Source organism: Pristis pectinata, chromosome 7, assembly GCF_009764475.1.
Source record: "Pristis pectinata isolate sPriPec2 chromosome 7, sPriPec2.1.pri, whole genome shotgun sequence".
NCBI classification, from domain to species: domain Eukaryota; kingdom Metazoa; phylum Chordata; class Chondrichthyes; order Rhinopristiformes; family Pristidae; genus Pristis; species Pristis pectinata.
The window spans coordinates 32,634,682-32,652,827 of record NC_067411.1 but is presented as its reverse complement, the minus strand read 5'-3'; the positions used below and the strand labels follow the sequence as shown (position 1 = coordinate 32,652,827).

Genomic DNA, 18,146 nt, shown 5'->3' with positions numbered 1-18,146 from the left:
GGTACCATACCAGAGAGAGGATATCATCAATTTGATTTCCCCAGTCCTTGCCAAAGATTCCTGCTACAAATCTGTTAACGGGACCAGCTTTAGTTGGTGACGCAATGCTTAATGAAAATGCTTGCTGAGACTCAACATGAAAGCTTAAACATGAATAATGTCCAGAAAAGAATGATGTTTAAGAGCAACTGTGACCACACAGTTGCACACCAGTGACCATTCAAAGCCTGAGGGACAGGAGAGAATTGCTGACTAAAACACTGTACACTACCATCATCTTTTTTAGAAACAACATCATGGAAGTGGCTTGGAAAATAATAGCAACATAAATACAAATGCTGTTATTAGTGTGTAAATAACACAATGGGTAGCAGTAGAAAGTGACAATCTAGCATAAGGTCACAAACTTTAGGAAGATTTGTACTATGCTAATAGTTTCATATAAACTCTAGCCCACAATAAAGCCTTCCTGTGACTTTGAAGATATTGCTGCATTTGTGTAAACAAATTCAACTCTTGCATTATGACTGGTAATTAACAAATGCAAAGATCACCCCACCTTAATAACAAGAATGATAATTCTGCAATGATACTCATCATCAGAGTCCTAAGAGAGCATCGCTTCTCCAGGTAATATACTATCTTTTTGAGAAGATTTTAATTTTGTCTTTTTTTTCTCTACTAACCTAAACTTTATTTACTTCCCTGTTTTTCTTCCTGCATCTCTCTCAATTCGCTCTTTGACTTTCCCCATGAGTCAAAGGTAACCAACTTCCAATCCAGTTCTATGGCTGGTGAGGTGGCTCATGAGGTCAATGTGGGACCTGCAGACCGCCAAAGGTCGGGCAGTAGGTCTTTGATGGCAAAGGTGGATAAGTTGTTCCTAACACCACTTACGCTGGGCAGATGTGTGCTCCCATCAAACGGTCACCAGATTCCCAATGTCATCCTGAATGCCCTTACTCTATTGTCCTGCAGTGGTCATATGGCAAGGATTTCCACAAGTTAGTGGGGATGTGATACTTTTTCAAGGAGACTTTGAGAACAGCCTTGAATTGTTTCCTCTATGCACCCAGAAATCTCTTCTTGTGACAGATCTTGGAATCAGGTTTTAGTTTCAGAACTCTGGTGTCAGACATGAACGATGTGGCCTGCCCATTGGAGCAGGGTGCAAAAAATTAGAGCCTTAACGTTGGGGATGTTGGTCGAGGAAAGGACCTTGATTCACTTATCCTCCCAGTAGATTTGGAGGATTTTGTGAAGACAGAGTTGATGCTATCTTTCCGGTTGCCTGCTGTAGGTAATCATGGTTCAGAATAGGGCAGGGATGACTTCTGCCCAGTAGGCCACAAGCTTTGTGCCAAGGTTGAAGCCTTGACCTTCAGACAGCTAAGGGTTTTGCAGATGCATTGAAGCAATGGTGAACATCATTGATACCTGCATTCATTCAGAGATGGCCCCTGAGATCTGGGAAGCGACAGTCTTGGTATAGGCCTTTATTGGCAGAGGACGATACTGTACTGTGGGGGACAAATTAGTACAGGACCTCTATTATGCTGATGTTAAGCTCATGGTCTCTTCTCTTAAATGCTTCACTGAACAGATCAATGATGATTTGTCACTTAGCATCTGAATGTGTACATGTATTTAATTTTATTTGTTCTGTCTTATCTTTCTCTATCCTTGTGTTTTTTTGGATAAAGTGTTAGATTTCTTTGTTCCATTTTTCAATGAAGACCTTTTGACTCCACTATCAACTCATACTTCCAATAATAACTCACAGTCAAAGATTACTCTGAGCAGAATAATGAGAAAAAATCCACCATGGGCTTGCTGTAAGGTGCTCCACTCCTGCATTTACTGCCCATCCCTAACTGCCCTTGAGAAGTTAGTAGTGAGAAAGCTTCTTGAACTACCACAATGCTTCTGGTGAAGGTGCTACCACAATAGTGTTGGGTATGAAGTTCCAGGATTTAACCCAACAACAAGGAACAGTGATACATTTCCAAGTTAGAACAGTGTGTAACCAGGTTGGTACCCAGAGATAGCGATGCTCCCTTGCAGTTGCTGCCCTTGTCGTTGTTGGTGGCACAAATCAGAGCTTTGTATACATTGCTGAGGCAGAGCACAGGGTGGCAGAGGGAATGGAAGTTTAAGGTGGTGGATGAGGTGCCAAACATAAGGGCTGCTTTATCCTGGATAAGAGAGTTACCAGGAATATATCCAGTCCTATATACATTAGAACTTGTTGGAGGTGGGCTGGGGAGGGGGAAGCTACAATTCTTACATTTTTTATAAAGTTAATCAAACAGGATTAGAAAAATTGGATAGTGGAATAAATATTGGATGATGGAGTAATCTTAAACCACCCTCATTTCAGAAATGATGTTAAGATTAAAACCTGATGAACAGGCTTAACGTAATATATTCTACACTTTATTGATTAGCCAGACAGCTGACAGAAGGAAATTGAAAAAGATAAGTTAAGCAAAAAAAATCCAGAAAATATTCTGTCATCATGAGTCTGTATTTGCAAGTTCAATCTCTCAGACATCAAGAACAGAAATTGCAATCAGGCAACAAGCTTTTTAATTTCATAGCGATAGGGTCAGGCCGACAAAGCTTGCTCAACTAAAAAAAAATCATTGCTGATGTGTTTGTGAACTCCATTTACTAAGCCTTGGCTCCATAGCCCTTGGTAACCTGATCAAACAAAGCCACAGTGATTCCATCTTGAGAAGCCTAATTGGCTCCACATTTGCAAACCTTTGGGGCAAGGCAGTAATATCCATATTTCCATTAGCCTCTTCGTGAAAATGTTTCCTGGTTCTCCTGAACAGCCTTGCTTTAATTTTCAGAGTACATCCTCTGCTCAGACTCCCCCCATCAGAGGAAATATTTTCTCTGCATCTACCCTACTAAATCCCTTTTACATTTTATACTTCTCACCATCTACTATTGCCTACTTGAAGGAATATGTGCCAAGATGATACATAAATTAGGAGGCTGTGTACATTTCAACAGCTTCCAGTTAGATTGATTCTTCTATGTTTTAAAGCCCTTTTGTATCAGGCACAGCATGAGGAACAGACCACTAGTCCAATCAGGTTTAGTCTGGTGCTGATGCTCCCCAGAAGGCTCCTCCCATCCTTCACCACACTTTTCAATTCCTTTCTCCCTTGTGTTTATCCAGCTTCTCCCTAAAGGTTATACAACTCAATATTCATTGTGGTAGTGTCATGTACACTTTTACCACTTCGGTGAAACAGGTCCAGATGAAGGAACTCGACCCGAAAAGTCAACTGTCCATTTCTCTCCACAGATGCTACCTGACCTGCTGAGTTCCTCCAGCATTTTGTTTATTTTCTCACGTGTAATGGTTTTATCAGTGACTATGTTTTTTTTCCCCCCCAATGAGGTTAATATTAAACTCTCTCAGTCAAAGAATCACACAATATGGGGAAACTGGCCCATTGGCTCACCATGTCTGTGCTAAACAACAAGGACCCATCTGCACTAATCCTATATTTCTTCTCACATCCCCATAAACTCCTACCCCACCCTGATTCTCCAACCACCTACACTTGGGAAAATTTACTGTAGTTAATTAAACCAAGCAACCAGCACATCTTTGTCATTTGGGAGGAAACCCATATGGTCACAGGGAGAACATGCAAACTCCACACAGAAAGCACATGGGTCTCTGAAGCTGCAAAGCAGCAGCACTAACCACTGCACCAATCAGCCATCTCAAATCAAAAGCATTTTCTTCACATCTACCCCATCAACAGGTACATTAACAACATATAAAAGGTACTTGAAAAGGCACATGGATAGAAAAGGTTAGGAGGGATATGGGCCAAACACAAGCAAATGGGACTAGCTTAGATGGGAATCTTGGTTAGCATGGACCAGTTAGGCTGAAGGGCCTGTTTCTTTGCTGTATGACTCTATCAACACCCTTTCATGATCAGAGGGATCTTTCATTTCTTGCCAATATGAAATAATAGAGGCCTATTGTGTTCAAATTTCTCTGGTATATCCTCTTAATTTTTCCATCAACATTTTCTTTTTTGCACTCCACATCTTTTCCCCAATATGTTACCAGAATTTTCCTCAGTACTCCAAGTGAGGTCTATACAAGACATAATACAAACTTATACCACAACTTTATCTCAAGGAGTGAATGTCAGTGTTTGTTTTTTTTATGGCTTTATTCATCTGCATCACAACATTTAGTGTTTTTTGCATCTGTATCTCTTGATCAGCTTGGTCCTCAATTCCATTAGAATCCAAGACGTGGCTTCCTACTAGACAATAAAAACACTTCACAACTTCACACATGATATTTCTAAAGCAGAATGTGGGAAGCACTCTTGAACAAAAGCTTTACCTCTTTTATTTACTAACCTACAATATTAACTGAATTCTCTATTTTGCAAGCTGTGAAAGCTCAGTTGAAAATAGGATATACAAGGAGCTCTACAATTACGATCATGGAAAATTTCTTTCACTCTAAAAATACATTAGTAACACAACTGAAAAACAAATTTGTTAAAATATAATGTGCATCAGATCTCAGCATGTGGGTCAGAAGTTTTACATGAAGCAGCATACTATGTCAACAACAGCTTATTAATAATACACGTTTATGTCAACATTCAGTGTGTGGAATTAATGTGATCAATTCAGACAATTACACAAATGACAACAAGGACCACAAAAGTCAGCTGTGCAGCAGATAGATGTCAACCACTACTTTTCCACATCAATGCACCTCAGAGCCTAGGCTACAGTATTTACAAAGTATGACAGATTTATCATCATAGGTGTACAGTGGAGAGCATTCTGACTGGTTGCATCACAACCTGGTATGGAGGCTCCATGTACAGGATCGAAAGAGGCTGCAGAGAGTTATAGACTCAGCCAGCTCCATCACAGGCACAACAACTCCCCACCATTGAGGGCATATTCAAGTGCCTCAAGAAGAAGGCATCCATCACCAAGGACCCTCACCATTCAGGACATGCCCTCTTCTAGTTACTACCATTGGGGAGGAAGTACAGGAGCCTGAAGACCCACACTCAGTGACTTAGGAACAGCTTCTTCCCTTCTGCCATCAAATTTTTGAATGGTTCATGAACACTACTTAGTTATTCCATTTTTTGCACTCTTTATTCATTTTGTAATTTACAGTAATTTTTATGACTTGCACTGTACTGCTGCTGAAAACAACGAATTTCACGACATATGTCAGTGATAATAAATCTGATTCTGATTTACAAACCTACTTTTTTTGTGGCTCTTTGCATAATTTCAGCCATAGCTGGAAGAACTGATTCACAAGAATCTGGATCACAGGTAATCAAACAGTGCAATTACATTCAAGATTTTCCTACAAGATGGAAGTTTTGCTAGTTGCCAGCTGTCAAAGACGGTATAAATTATTGCGCCTCTTGTAAGCATTTAACAATTGACAAAATCCACAACTTGAAAGTTCTGATGACGTATCATTGACCTGAAACTCTCCCAATAGATGCTGACTGGATGGCTGACTACTTTCAGCCTTTTCTATTTTATTTAAGAAAATATGCCAATTGTTTGTCTGTGATTTTGAAACTGTAATAACACAGTTCTCATTTCTCTCTGCTGTGTGGAGATTATATTTGGTACAAAAATGTCAACAATGTAAATAAAAAGGTTATTGAATGGAAATATCATCAACAAAAAAAACTCTGTGATTCAGATGGCCACCTTATCTCCGGTTTGAATATTCCAATATTCTTCTATTCTGTTCAGTAATGCTGAGTCAGGGCCAAAGAATGCAAAATGAAACAAAATTTACATACAAATAGCTTGGCTGCTCGCTGTCACATCTTGCTTAATACATCAAGCTCCAACAGATCTCTACCCATCTAAGTCCAGAAACTTAAGTACAAAAATCTAATCAGAGTCTCCAGCACCATGTTGATGGAATGCCATCTTTTGGACAAGAGTTTAAATCAATGCTCTGTCTGGTTTCTCAAGTTGGTATAAAATATTCCCATTGAAAATTTTTGAAGGAAAGTAAGGAATCATCTCTGGTACCCTGCTACCTTTCATTCAACACAGGTGAAGTAGATTATCTAGATATAATTACACTGTCTGTAGGAGCTAGCTGTTTGAGAAATTGGGTTCTACATTTTTATACTACAACAGTGACTGCTCTCCAGAAGTTCCTAACTGCCTGTGAAGCACTAGTACATCCTAAGAAAAGGGGGAATGAAGAATACTCAGCAAGTCTTTACATTAATGTGCTGATTTTATCTGGCGATGGTTAACTGGATATAGTTGAGCTTAGAAAGAAACAGTATCAATTCCAAGTCTGTGCTGAATTAGGTAATTAACTAGAGTGGGAGAGAAATGAATTTCTAATTCTGTTTGCTAACTATAAATCTGTGCCAGAAAGGTGATTGGCTGGACATGGAATGAAAGTAAGACCAAACATCTAATGTAATGTATTACACTTGGAATTTCTTTTCTCTGGTCGCTGACGGATTTCTGACATCAACAACTGATATGTGTACAAAGTACCAGGTCCTGGGAGAACCTAAAGAACAATATTTCAGCATGAATTTCAAAAGAGAGCATTAAAAAAGAGAAAATAGGAACATCTGAATGGTGTTTGATCCTTAAAAATAAACTATTTAGGACATTGCATATTATGAGATGGGAGAAGACATTTCAGTTTTATTTCAATTTGGAAGTACACACAGCTAGTTTCAGGGTGTATAGCTTCTGACAGAGATTTTGCCCAAGTATACTTGTGTAAAATAATATCGAATTAATGTAGAAGCTAATGAGATTTTTTAAAATTAAAACATAATAGTCAGCCTTCGTTCACTGAGAATTTACAACACAAGAGGCTGCCATCCAGTTGAAAAAGTGCTACCCAGCCTCATCTCACCTTCCTGTAGGTCATGGCTTTTTCAAGTAAACTTCCAAATACTTTTTAAATGTTACAAAATTTTCTGTCAATATCACCCTTTCAGGCCATGAGTTCCAGACCCTGACCACCCTCTGGGCAAGCACGTTTTTCTGCACCTGCCCTCTAATCCTTCTACCAATTACTTTGAGTCTATTGCACTGGGCGTCTGGCATCTCAGCTAAGGGAAATCAGTCCCTATTTACTCCATCAAGGCCACTCAATATTATAGACCTCATATAAGTCTCCCCTCAGCTTATTCTGTGGAAAGAAAGCAAACTTAACTTATACAATCTTCCCCATAGCGATAATTTTCCAGTCCTGGGAACACCTTCATAAATCTCCTCTGTACATTCTCCATTGTAGTCACATCCTATCTGTAATTGGTATCACAACTATCCGTAAGCATAATCAAAATAGCATTATACAGGTGATCTCCACGTTACAGCTGTTCGGGTAACAGAAATTCACCCTTACAGAATTCACAAATCACTCTCAATAATTTGAAATACAGAATAAAAGTCCATCTCAGAGTTTGTGTGAAAACAAGTAAATAAACAAACACAAAATTTATTTTTTCTCCAAATGACATTTCTTGATGGATGTGCAGATGATGAGATGATGCAGCTTCGTGTTACGGACCATTTTCTAGGAACACGACCATCCCCCCCCCCCCCCCCCCCCCCCAAACTCAATGTGAGAGTTACCTGTATATAATTCCAGCAAAATATCTCTGCTGTTATATCCTTTGCCCCAACTAATAAAGGAAAACATCCCATTTACTTTTTTAATCACCATATTGACCTTTAGGGCCTGTGATGTACACTCCAATGTCCCTTTGCTCCTCCACATCGATCAAACTTTGTGCCTTGCTGCACTTCCCCAAATGCATTACCTCTGACTTTTCTGGATTAGATTCCATTTGTATCTCTTTAAAACTGGCTTTGCTACTAAGATGATGCTAACATCATCAGCACTATGTGAGATCTCTATAAATGTTTGTGGATAGGTTATACAGAAATAAAGTATTAAAGTGATCAATTATATTTCAGTTTATGTAATTACAATGAATATCTTCATAAAGTTAGGGAAATATATGCACAATGATACATGGAACTAAGAGTTTGGTTAGCTTTCATTCTATGAAAACATCAGTATTCTTTCCAAGCTACAAATATGCTTGGACCACAAGTTTTTGGGTGGAAAATTTGATAATGTTTGATGTTTGCATGCAATTAAATTTCTGGCCAACTGCACTTCTACCACTGAGCAATTACTTCATTTCTGCCAAACTTAGTTTTATACAACAGAGCTGTCTGAATTCAGAGAGGGCAGGTTTCCCCTCACACCCAAGTACGACCAAGAAGATAGTGGAAATAATAAGTGATAATGAAAGATCTTTATACTAAATTGAAAGGTGGAAAGGGTTCAATTTGAAATAAAACTATAGAATAAGAAAAGCAATCAAGTACAGAAGTATAAAAAGTACAGAGTATAAAAGTACATCCCAGGAAAGGTTTTTTTTCATAAAATGGTAATGAAAACTTGTTAAAAATAAAACAGGAATGGTTTAAAAAATTACATTTGTTGTACAGCATTGTACAGATGACCAGAAATGGGATCAGGTCAAAAAATGTCAGAAGAATAGTCGAGATGGGATCAGTTACCCAAATCGGTGTTACCAACATCATAGCATCAGCATTAGCAATAAAATAAAATGAGGTAGAAATGCACATTCAGTTTTAAGATCATGATGCAATAACTATTAAATGGTCTTGGATAACTGGTAAAACCACCTTTCAGAATTACAGACCAGAGTCCTCTCATAGATTTATGCACATTAATACTGAGAGTCATTGAACCATTTTTCTTTCATCTTCCATTCTCATTTCCATGTGATACATTTGAAGAACTTTAATATCTTAGAATTTTAGCTTATGTTGAGACAGTCTATTTGGTAGCCCTAGTTATCTTAAGTAGAACAAAGAATTTATTTCTTCTCTGCCCAAATCCTACACTAAATTCAATAGGAAGTAAAATGCAACTGAACCTACACTTCTACAAGGCTTGCAGTTTGACGCTTGAATACTGAATCTGCCCTTGCATAAATGCAATCTTGTATTGCAAAAATTTTCTGTATGTTGTACTTCAAACACATACGAGGCAGAATTGTGAACTGCAGCAAGTCTCTTCCTGTGTAAAATATTAATATAATTTAGCAAATTGATTAAAATGTCAAGAGAGCATTGTGGGGACATGCAAGGTCAAAAGTAATTTTTAAGGGCTTACTACTTTTTTCTATTCCAGTTAACCATTGTAGGTATTATTCCCTTTATTCAAGCAAATTCTTCTACATAAGAATTTGTAAGTAGGAGACACCCAATGAGGAAAAAAATAATTTAATCAAAAATCCATATTCTTCTTGAATTTTTTTCCACTCTAAAATTGATCTTAAATTCATATTTTCCAATAAACATCTAAAATGTTTTGTAATTTTACAGACAGAGCACTTGTATACAAAAATGAAAAGTCACGGTTCTGAAGGAAAATAAGAAACCAATGATCATAAATTATGTATGATGTCTAGTGCAAAGCAATTGGGAGAGAAAAATGGCATAATCATTCATGCAGAAGCACAAGTCCAGTGATGGGCCCAATTTGGTTCTATCTACAAAGTGTTGTTTTATGTTTTGAATAGGGAATTTCTGAAAAGAGAAAGTAACTCCACAGCACTGGGATTTCATCAGAATATGCAGACACCAGTTCAGATACTGCTGTAAAAATCAAGGCTAATGCTCCAATGCAATGAGGAAAGACTTGCATTTATAAAGCACTTGCATTTCTATCTAGATATCCCCAAGCACCTTACAGCTAATACACTTTTGTTTCCTGCTGAAATACAGGTAATACAACAGCTAACTTGTGCAATAAAATTAACACAGAAAGAAATGATATAATGAACTGATATTATTCTTTTTTCCAGAAACGTTGACTGAGGGATAAATATTGCCCAGGATCCTGGTGCTACCTTCCTGCTCCTTCTTCAACGTATAGGAAGTTTTACATCCACCTACGAGACGGAGCCTTGTTTTAAAGCCACATTTGAAGGACATATCACTAATGCCATTCCTCAGTGCTGCACTGGAGTTGAGACTAGATTTTTGCTCAAGTCAGTGCAGTCAAATTTGAACCCGTATCTTTGGACTTAGAGGGTACAATCAACTAACCCACGTCTGACACTCCTGGGAGAGAAAGCAGTACTGTGAGAGCTAGTGTATTTTGGATGAGACATTGAACCAAAACCATGCCTGCACTCTGAGATGGATATCCCATGATATTATCTTAAAGAGGAGAAATCAGTTATCTGTGGCACCCTTGGCCAATATTTAACCCTCAATCAATGTTACTGAAACAGAAATAAAAAAGGAAAATGCTCAAAATAAGCAGGTAAGGCTACATTTGCGGAGAAAGGATACAAAGAGTTAACGTGATCATAGGAAAAGTTAGAGATAAATAAGTTTCAATTTGCAGACCAAGGAGAGGAGAGATAAGGTAAGAGGCAGGGGATGAAGAAAGGTGGGAGGAAGGAAGGAGAGAACAAAATGGAAGGGCTGCAGTAGAATGGAAGGCAGGAGAGATTAAACAAAAAAAGGGTGACAGGAAAAAGGGGGTGGGAATGCAATAAGCTACTAAAACATACTATCTAGTCACTTTCACAAACCAGGTACCATGTTTACAACAAGACATACTTCGTTAGTCTAAAGTGTTCTGGGACATTTTAAAAGGGGCAGAAGTGTGATACATCAGCCGTAGTTTTCCCCCTTTGCTTTCTCTAAGTTGCTTCAACTCTGACTATGTTAATACACATTTGTTAGGACAAAGAAAGATATAAATTTGAGTAAAGTATTAACAAGAAATTATTTTGATTCTGCATTCATGTTTTTACTTTTAAAAAGGCAACAGCAGAAATATTTTCTATAAAGGGTGCAGTCCGACTGGATATAGAAAACTAAAAGGTCTTCCAGGAAATCATGACACCATAACATTAAGGTCACAAATTTCAAGTAGATGTCTGAAAATATATAAAATTAGGTGAAGAGACACAGGACACAAATCATAAATGTTCTAAAAGATGACTGCAATGGTTATTAAGGTATTGATTTACAAAGCGACTGAATCCACAGAAAAGTCTTGCAACAGAAGAAAATAAGCTCTTAAGCCAGCTATTTCAAGTGAGCAAGTGCTCCTGTTTCCAAGGAACAAAGGCAGTGCTCCCTGTTTCAAACACAAAACCAAAGAGATTTCTCAGTATACAGCCGAGAGGATCATTCATCTGGATAGTTGGCTCTGCAGGAATAATGGCACTAAATAAATTGCTCATTCCAGCTTGAGATGGGCAGATCTTTGGATCTGTTGAAAATGAGAAACTATGCCCTTTAGCACTTGGTCCAGCAAGAATAATACAGGAAAATAGTCAGGGGGAAAAATATAAGTGATTCAGCTAGGTCCATCACTCAAGTTGTGTTTCGGGGTCCAAAAAAATCAATTGCTACTTCAAACTTATCTCCCATTGCACACAACAAATCATTTCTGTATTTCAGGGACTGAGTTGAGGACAGAGACAGAGTTGAATTAAAAAAGCAATATCAAAAGCTGAACAAACACACTTCCTAACATGCCTGGTGACCTGTGTCTGGAATATTGTTAGCTATGTTTTCCGTTTTAAAATGTAATTTAAGTATACATAACATTTAGAGATAGGAGGGTAGATAACAGAGAAGTGAATCAAATAGACAAAAAATGTGGTAACGGGGAAACCATGGTTAAAAAAAAGAGGGAAGACACTGCAGTGGAAGCTGTATGGAAAATCTCATTATGGGACAGAGGAAATGAGAGAATGCAATGGAGTCCTTACAGGAGGGAGGAAGTATATTCACAGTAACTGTGGGAGTCTGTGGACTTGTAGTGGATGTCGGTGGCTAGTCTATCTCCTGAAATGGAGATGGTGAGGTCCAGAAGGGGAAGGAGTTTGAGATGGTGAGAGCAGAGTGAAAATTGGCTGCAAAAGTGACCACACTTTCGAGTTCTGCTGAAGGGCAGAAAGCAGCACCAATGCAGTTGTTAAAGTACCAGTAAAAGAGTTGGGGAATTAAGTCTGCATAGGACTGAAAGACTGATCTGCATATCCCACAAAAAGACAGGTGTAGCTTGGGCCCACATGAGTCCCCATAGCTGCATCTTTGATCTAGAGTCTCTTTAGATTTTCTTTTGCATTTTTAGATAAAAATATAATGTTGGTTATTTGTTCAAATGCTTAAAAGAACTTGTACTCAGAAAACAATTGAATCTTTATGTGCACACTATTGGAATATTGCCTATCCCTATCTGTAAAACACTGGAAGATGCATGAACAGAGACCAAAGCCCAGGGAATGATCTTCTTTACCTTGCAAGAACCAATAATAAAATAGAATTGCAAGAGCTCTGTTCCAGACAACTGAAGTTTATATGGTTAAGATTATTTTCTTTGGAACAGAGCAGGCCGATGGGTCATTTTAATGAGATGTGTATAATTATATAATTATAAGTTACCTAGCTAGAGTAAGGAAGGTCCTCTTTCCCTTTGCAGATGGGTCAAAACCTATTGGCCATAGACTTAATGTAATTGGTAGAGGGTTAGAAGGGAGGTGAGGAAAAGCTTTTTCATCCAGAGTACAGCTTGGGTCTGGAACTCACTAACTTAAAAGTTGCTGGTAACAAAAACTCTCATCACATTTAAAAATTACTTGGATATTTAGTTGAAGGATTCTTGATGAATGGTTTCATGGCCTACTCTCATGCACATTTCTTAAGTTTATAGGTGTAGTGTTTACCACTTTGTCAATTCTATAAGATAGCCTGAAACTTTAGTCAGCAAATGAGCATAGGTTCAGATTTCATTTTTCTATCTTTATTTCTTGAATATTCCCAAATAATAATATGCAAATTTCTCAAAATTAATAGAACTTTGTTAGAACATAGAACAGTACAGCACAGGAACAGGCCCTTCAGCCCATGATGTCTGCACTGAATATGATGCAGGATTAAATTAAATCTCTTCTGCCTTCACATGATCCATATCCCTCCACTCCCTGAATATTAATGTGTCTATCCAACTGCTTCTTGAACACTGCTATCATATCTGCTTCCACTACTGCCCCTGGCAGCCCATTCCAGGCACCTACCACTCTGTATAAAAAAAAACTTGCCCTGCACATCCCCTTTAAACTTTCCCCCTCTTACCTTAAGTGCATACTGTCTAATACTTGATATTCCTACACCAAGAAAAAGATTCTATCTACCCTATCTATGCCTCTCATACTTCTATCAGGAATGAAATTGTTTCCTGGTTTTATACAAAACACATCGCAACACCAACCTCATCAATTGCTGCAGCCCTCTGGGATTAGTGGATTCACCTATCATTATCAAAGGTTCTGAAAGTTTAATGCACACCACCACTGGACACACTGGGAGTCTCATCACACATTAAAGCAGCATCACAGAAAACAAAAACTGGCTTTCCAAAGAGAGTTTGATCTTAAAAAGAGCCTCAAAAGCAGCATTAAAAAGCAGTTTTGGCCTATGCTCTTAAAAATCAATGTAACAAACTGCTTCTCAGTGGATAAAATCTTTCGAGACAAAGCTGCAACTACAGTATATTAGAGATACAAGAGACTGCAGATGCTGGAATCTGGAGCAATATACAAAAAGCTGAAGGACCTCAAATGGTCAGGCACATCTATGGAGGGTCCCAATGAATGGTCTCGAGCACTATTTATTTATTTTGTAACTTATAGTAATTTTGTCTTTGTCAGTGTCTTTGCACTATACTCCTGCCACAAACAACAAATTTCACGTCACATAAGACAATGATAATAAACTTGATTCTGAAATGTCGACTGTCAAGTTCCCTCCATGGATGCTGCCTGATCTGCTAAGTTCCTTCAGCGTTTTGTGTGTTTGCAACTATGTTCTTGAGTATTTCCTGCAATTCTCACGTTCATGTTTTAGATAAGGTAGATTTCAGGAACTTAACAAGAATCATGCACATATTTCATCTGAGGAAAACCTCTTAACTCCAAGACTGCTAATAGTGAATAGCAGAGGCTTCTTTAAAACTGGGATGTATGGTGTAGCAAGCAGTGTGTGCTGTGAATTCTATTCATATAACAGGGGTAGACTTTAGATTCGGTAACCCTAGTACAACAGCTATAACAACTCCATTGACAACAAAACCATCCTTTAAAAAATATAGTAATAGTCTTTTAATATTCCAGCTGTCCACAGCCTCATTTTCAAAGTTGTTAGAAGGAAAGAAGCTGATTAATCATGGTCTACCTTCAATTTCAAATGAGAAAACAGAGGACATTGCATCTATACAGGGACCCAAACTAAGCAGCATCACTGTATCCACTTCAAAAGTAAAGAAAGTACTCTCTGGATAAAGTTAAAGGAAATTTTCATTTAGAAGACTGGAATTTGAAAAAAAACATAGACAATGCTTAAATATTGGCCTAATATAGCTTAGCTGTATTCAGGAGCCTACATATTTCAGTCTACCATACCAGAGACTGCAGATACTGGAATCTGGAGCAACAAACAAACTGCTGGAGGAACTCAGTGGGTCAGGCAGCATCTGTGGAGGGAAATGGACAGTCAACGTTTCAGGCCGAGACCAAGGGCTGACTGTCCATTTCCCTCCACAGATGCTATCTAACGCACTGAGTTCCTCCAGCATCTTGTTTGTTGCTTTAGTTGTCCTTGCTGCAGTTCAGGACAGACCAAAGCCTGTGCCTGATGAACCTCAACCACTGGAGTCTATGCAACAACCCAGAATCTAACTGTAACAAGACATAAAGATATTGTTGATGATCCTTTGCCGACAAGTTCCTGAACCTGACTACAAGTTGTCGCTGAGGACGCTATTGCAAGGCTGAGCAATTTTGCACATGTTGACTTACTTTGATGTATATATTGCACCCAACATACAAATGTATTGAACACCTTCCACAATTTGAAAATCTTAGATCAGGTTACTATTGTAATAATGTTTCTGATGACATGTACACCCTCTCTCTCTTCTCTTATGAACAATGATTTAGGAAACTGACTGAAAGGAATAAAGGTAGAGAAAGAGAGGCAGGGTAAAGCCTCTCTTTTGAGATTTTTGTTGTAATACAAAACGACATTAAATATATTATGAATCTACAGGCTTAAATTGATACTTATTTATGCAATAGAGGTGGGGAGTAGTTGGGGCAAGATGGGACACAGAGAAAGCATCAAGTGAATAAAAAATGGGGAGGTATAAATAGCAGTGTTTTCAAAGTATGTATACATTTCCCTAGAGGGAGATTAAATGTTTAATAACCAGAACAGCATTTCTTTAACAATATTTAAGCTTTCCATTTTTGCCTTTCCCATCACTCCACAATAATTTTGAAGGCAAAATTTTATCAACTCAATTAATAGCTGATCATTTGATCAGCTGATCTACACCAGTTTACACTTAAAAATATAAATGCACATATTTAGTATGTTATTCACATGAAGACATTAATTCCTCTGCAATGCTCCTTCACATACAAAAACTTTGTACCAAAAATTGAAAGCAGTTGAAACATTTATTTTCTAATAAATGGACAGAAATGCATTGATCTTCAGAAAGTAGTTTTGTCAGGAAGCAGCAGCTAACTACAGCTTGTAAGTCAACTTATTACTGACTTCTGCACCACGTGACATGGAAGTCACAGATGGTGGTACTTAAATGCCAGCTATTCCAACCTCCTGCTCTGCTGCTGAACTCAGCACCGAATCCAGGGGTAGAGTACAAATACCCTGAGTTGAGTGGCTCTTCAACTTCACACCAGCTATGTCTGGTGAGCACAGTGCAACCCATTATTATGAATGGCTTTGCCAACTCTGATAGAAAAGCTAAAGGCAAGTAAGTGGTTAGTTTGTTTTTAATTTTAATCTCAAAGTCTCTAATTAATTTCTAGCACTAAAGTGCATGTTTAAGCATTTTTCAAATTTAGAACTAAATGGACAATTTTTGAATGTCTCTGATGATCAGAGACCATAGTTATAGACTAATACAGCATGGAAACCGGCCCTTCGGTCCAACTGGTCCATGCTGACCAAGATGCCCATCTAAACTTGTCCCATTTTCTCATGTTTGGCCCTTATCCCTCTAAACGTTTCCTGTCCATGTAACTGTCCAAATGTCTTTTAAATGTCATTATTGTACCTGCTTCAACCATTTTACAAATCCAAGGCCTAGACCAGAGCGAGCTGTCAACAAGCCATCAAGGAGGCAATAGGGGCAGGGTCTCATCATCAGCAGACTGAGGCCTAATCATCACTTGCAACCCCCTGCATCTTGTGGGGTGACAGTGGCAGTTAGCCCTCCAGAATTACTGGACCTGCAGGGCTTCAAAAAATAGATTCCTCCAGGGGGAGAAGAGTGGAAGGCAAGCATGATCGGCAAGCTGGATGAAGCACAACCCAATCCAATATTAACAGAAAATTGACTGATGGCCATATATGTCTCTGTTGGGAGAGTAAAACTCTAAAATAAGTAGAAAGCTTCAGACCTTAACAGGGGGAAATTTGTTGCTGAAGCTGAAACTTTTCAATCTTTAATTAAGAAAATAAATTCCAATCTGCATACATAAATGGAATCATGGGGTCCCCTGAAACCATCAAAGAAAGAAAATGAAGTATGATGGTGTCTTAAAAAAAATTAACCTAAGGCACAACAGGGCAATGTGCTTCATGCTTTGATCATATCTGGAAACAGGTCCACTCAGATTAAATCCAAACCTCCAAGTTCAATTGAAAAGTGAGATTGAGTGAACATCAAACAATTCTGCAGACTTACGAGCTTCAGTCTTTGCAAAGGTATCCTGGTAACATCCACTGGACTGCGGTCGACTACATTCACAAATCTTACTTCAGGGATTGCGACAGCACACATCACATGAGCCCACCTAAACAATACAAGAGAAAATCTGAAAAATGCAGGGATGCATAAAGGAATACTGATGGCAATGACCTATTTTTCTGATCTGTCACTCTCGATATTCCAAATATGGCATCAGAGTAATTTTTAAGAATGTTGGCCTGTCAAATCTACATGCCACTTGAATCTATTTTGATTTCATATGCAAATTGGTTGCAGAAGACAGCGAAACCCTTTTATCCCACTCTGTCAATTTGTCTAATTTCCAAGTCTATCCATGTAGTAAAAGATGAAGGTCAACAATAAATTATTAGCTTCGTTATATAGAGGATATCTCACTGCTGAAGGTAAATTATGGCAGTTCCTTCACTTATGAAAGAAAGACTCATAATTCATGAGTGTCACAGGTTAGAGAGATTTATGATGGTCATTTCACAAATGAAAGAAAGCATGGAACTCATCATTACCAGTGAACTCATCTGTTTATTCTATGGACATCATGCCTTTGAATGAGTTCTGGAACACAAACTCTGGGGATTATTGTTGATGAATATTTTCTCCTTCCTCCTCACATTGCTTTGCATTAATTTATTCTTTTAATTAACTAATATCATTTTGTCAGAAAAAGAGAAACATACAAGAAATGAGGATATACAAGAGCCACTGAGAATTCTGAAGAACAGTTTTACCATGTATTTAAGAGTTTATTAGGTTGTGATGGATTCAGGATTTTGAATATTCATTTCAATTAATTTAAAGACTGGCACCTTGCCAAAAGCTAACTGTTTAAACCTCTCTTTATTCCCAAGACATGAACAAATGTTGTCATCTCAATATTTAGTATCACCCATGAAAATTTAAGTTTTACCCAATTCATCCTCCAGCTTTCCCCGTGAAGATAAACTGGTTTAAATTTATTTTCCATTGACAGAAGCATTAACTCTGAAATTATAAAACTTTAGATGGTTGAAGATCATTGGCAGAATGTGCCCAACTGAGAAAATTAGTCAAATCTACCTAATTTGTTTTACAATAGCTTATGGAAGCCAAAATTTTACGTCACCTGAATGCGAATAAAAAGCCATTGTCGAGAATTTAAAATTTGAGGTGCATCAGGCATCCATTCACTTGTAATAAAGGAAGACAACGGAGCACATGAAAGCAAAGGACTTGTTATTAC

At 38.0% G+C, this 18,146-nt stretch overlaps 1 protein-coding gene across 3 annotated transcripts in view; it reads right to left on the bottom strand.

Moving 5' to 3' along the window:
- Positions 1-18,146, bottom strand: part of LOC127572583 (lysine-specific demethylase 4C-like) — a 276,139-nt gene that overhangs the window by 72,030 nt on the left and 185,963 nt on the right. For all 3 annotated transcript variants that reach the window (XR_007956643.1, XM_052020000.1, XM_052020001.1), the window contains exon 17: positions 16,886-16,994. Coding sequence is in view for 2 of the 3 variants with exons in the window: in XM_052020000.1 (XP_051875960.1) it covers positions 16,886-16,994 (109 nt within the window). In the remaining variant the exon portion in view is untranslated. The remainder of the gene's footprint in view (positions 1-16,885; positions 16,995-18,146) is intronic.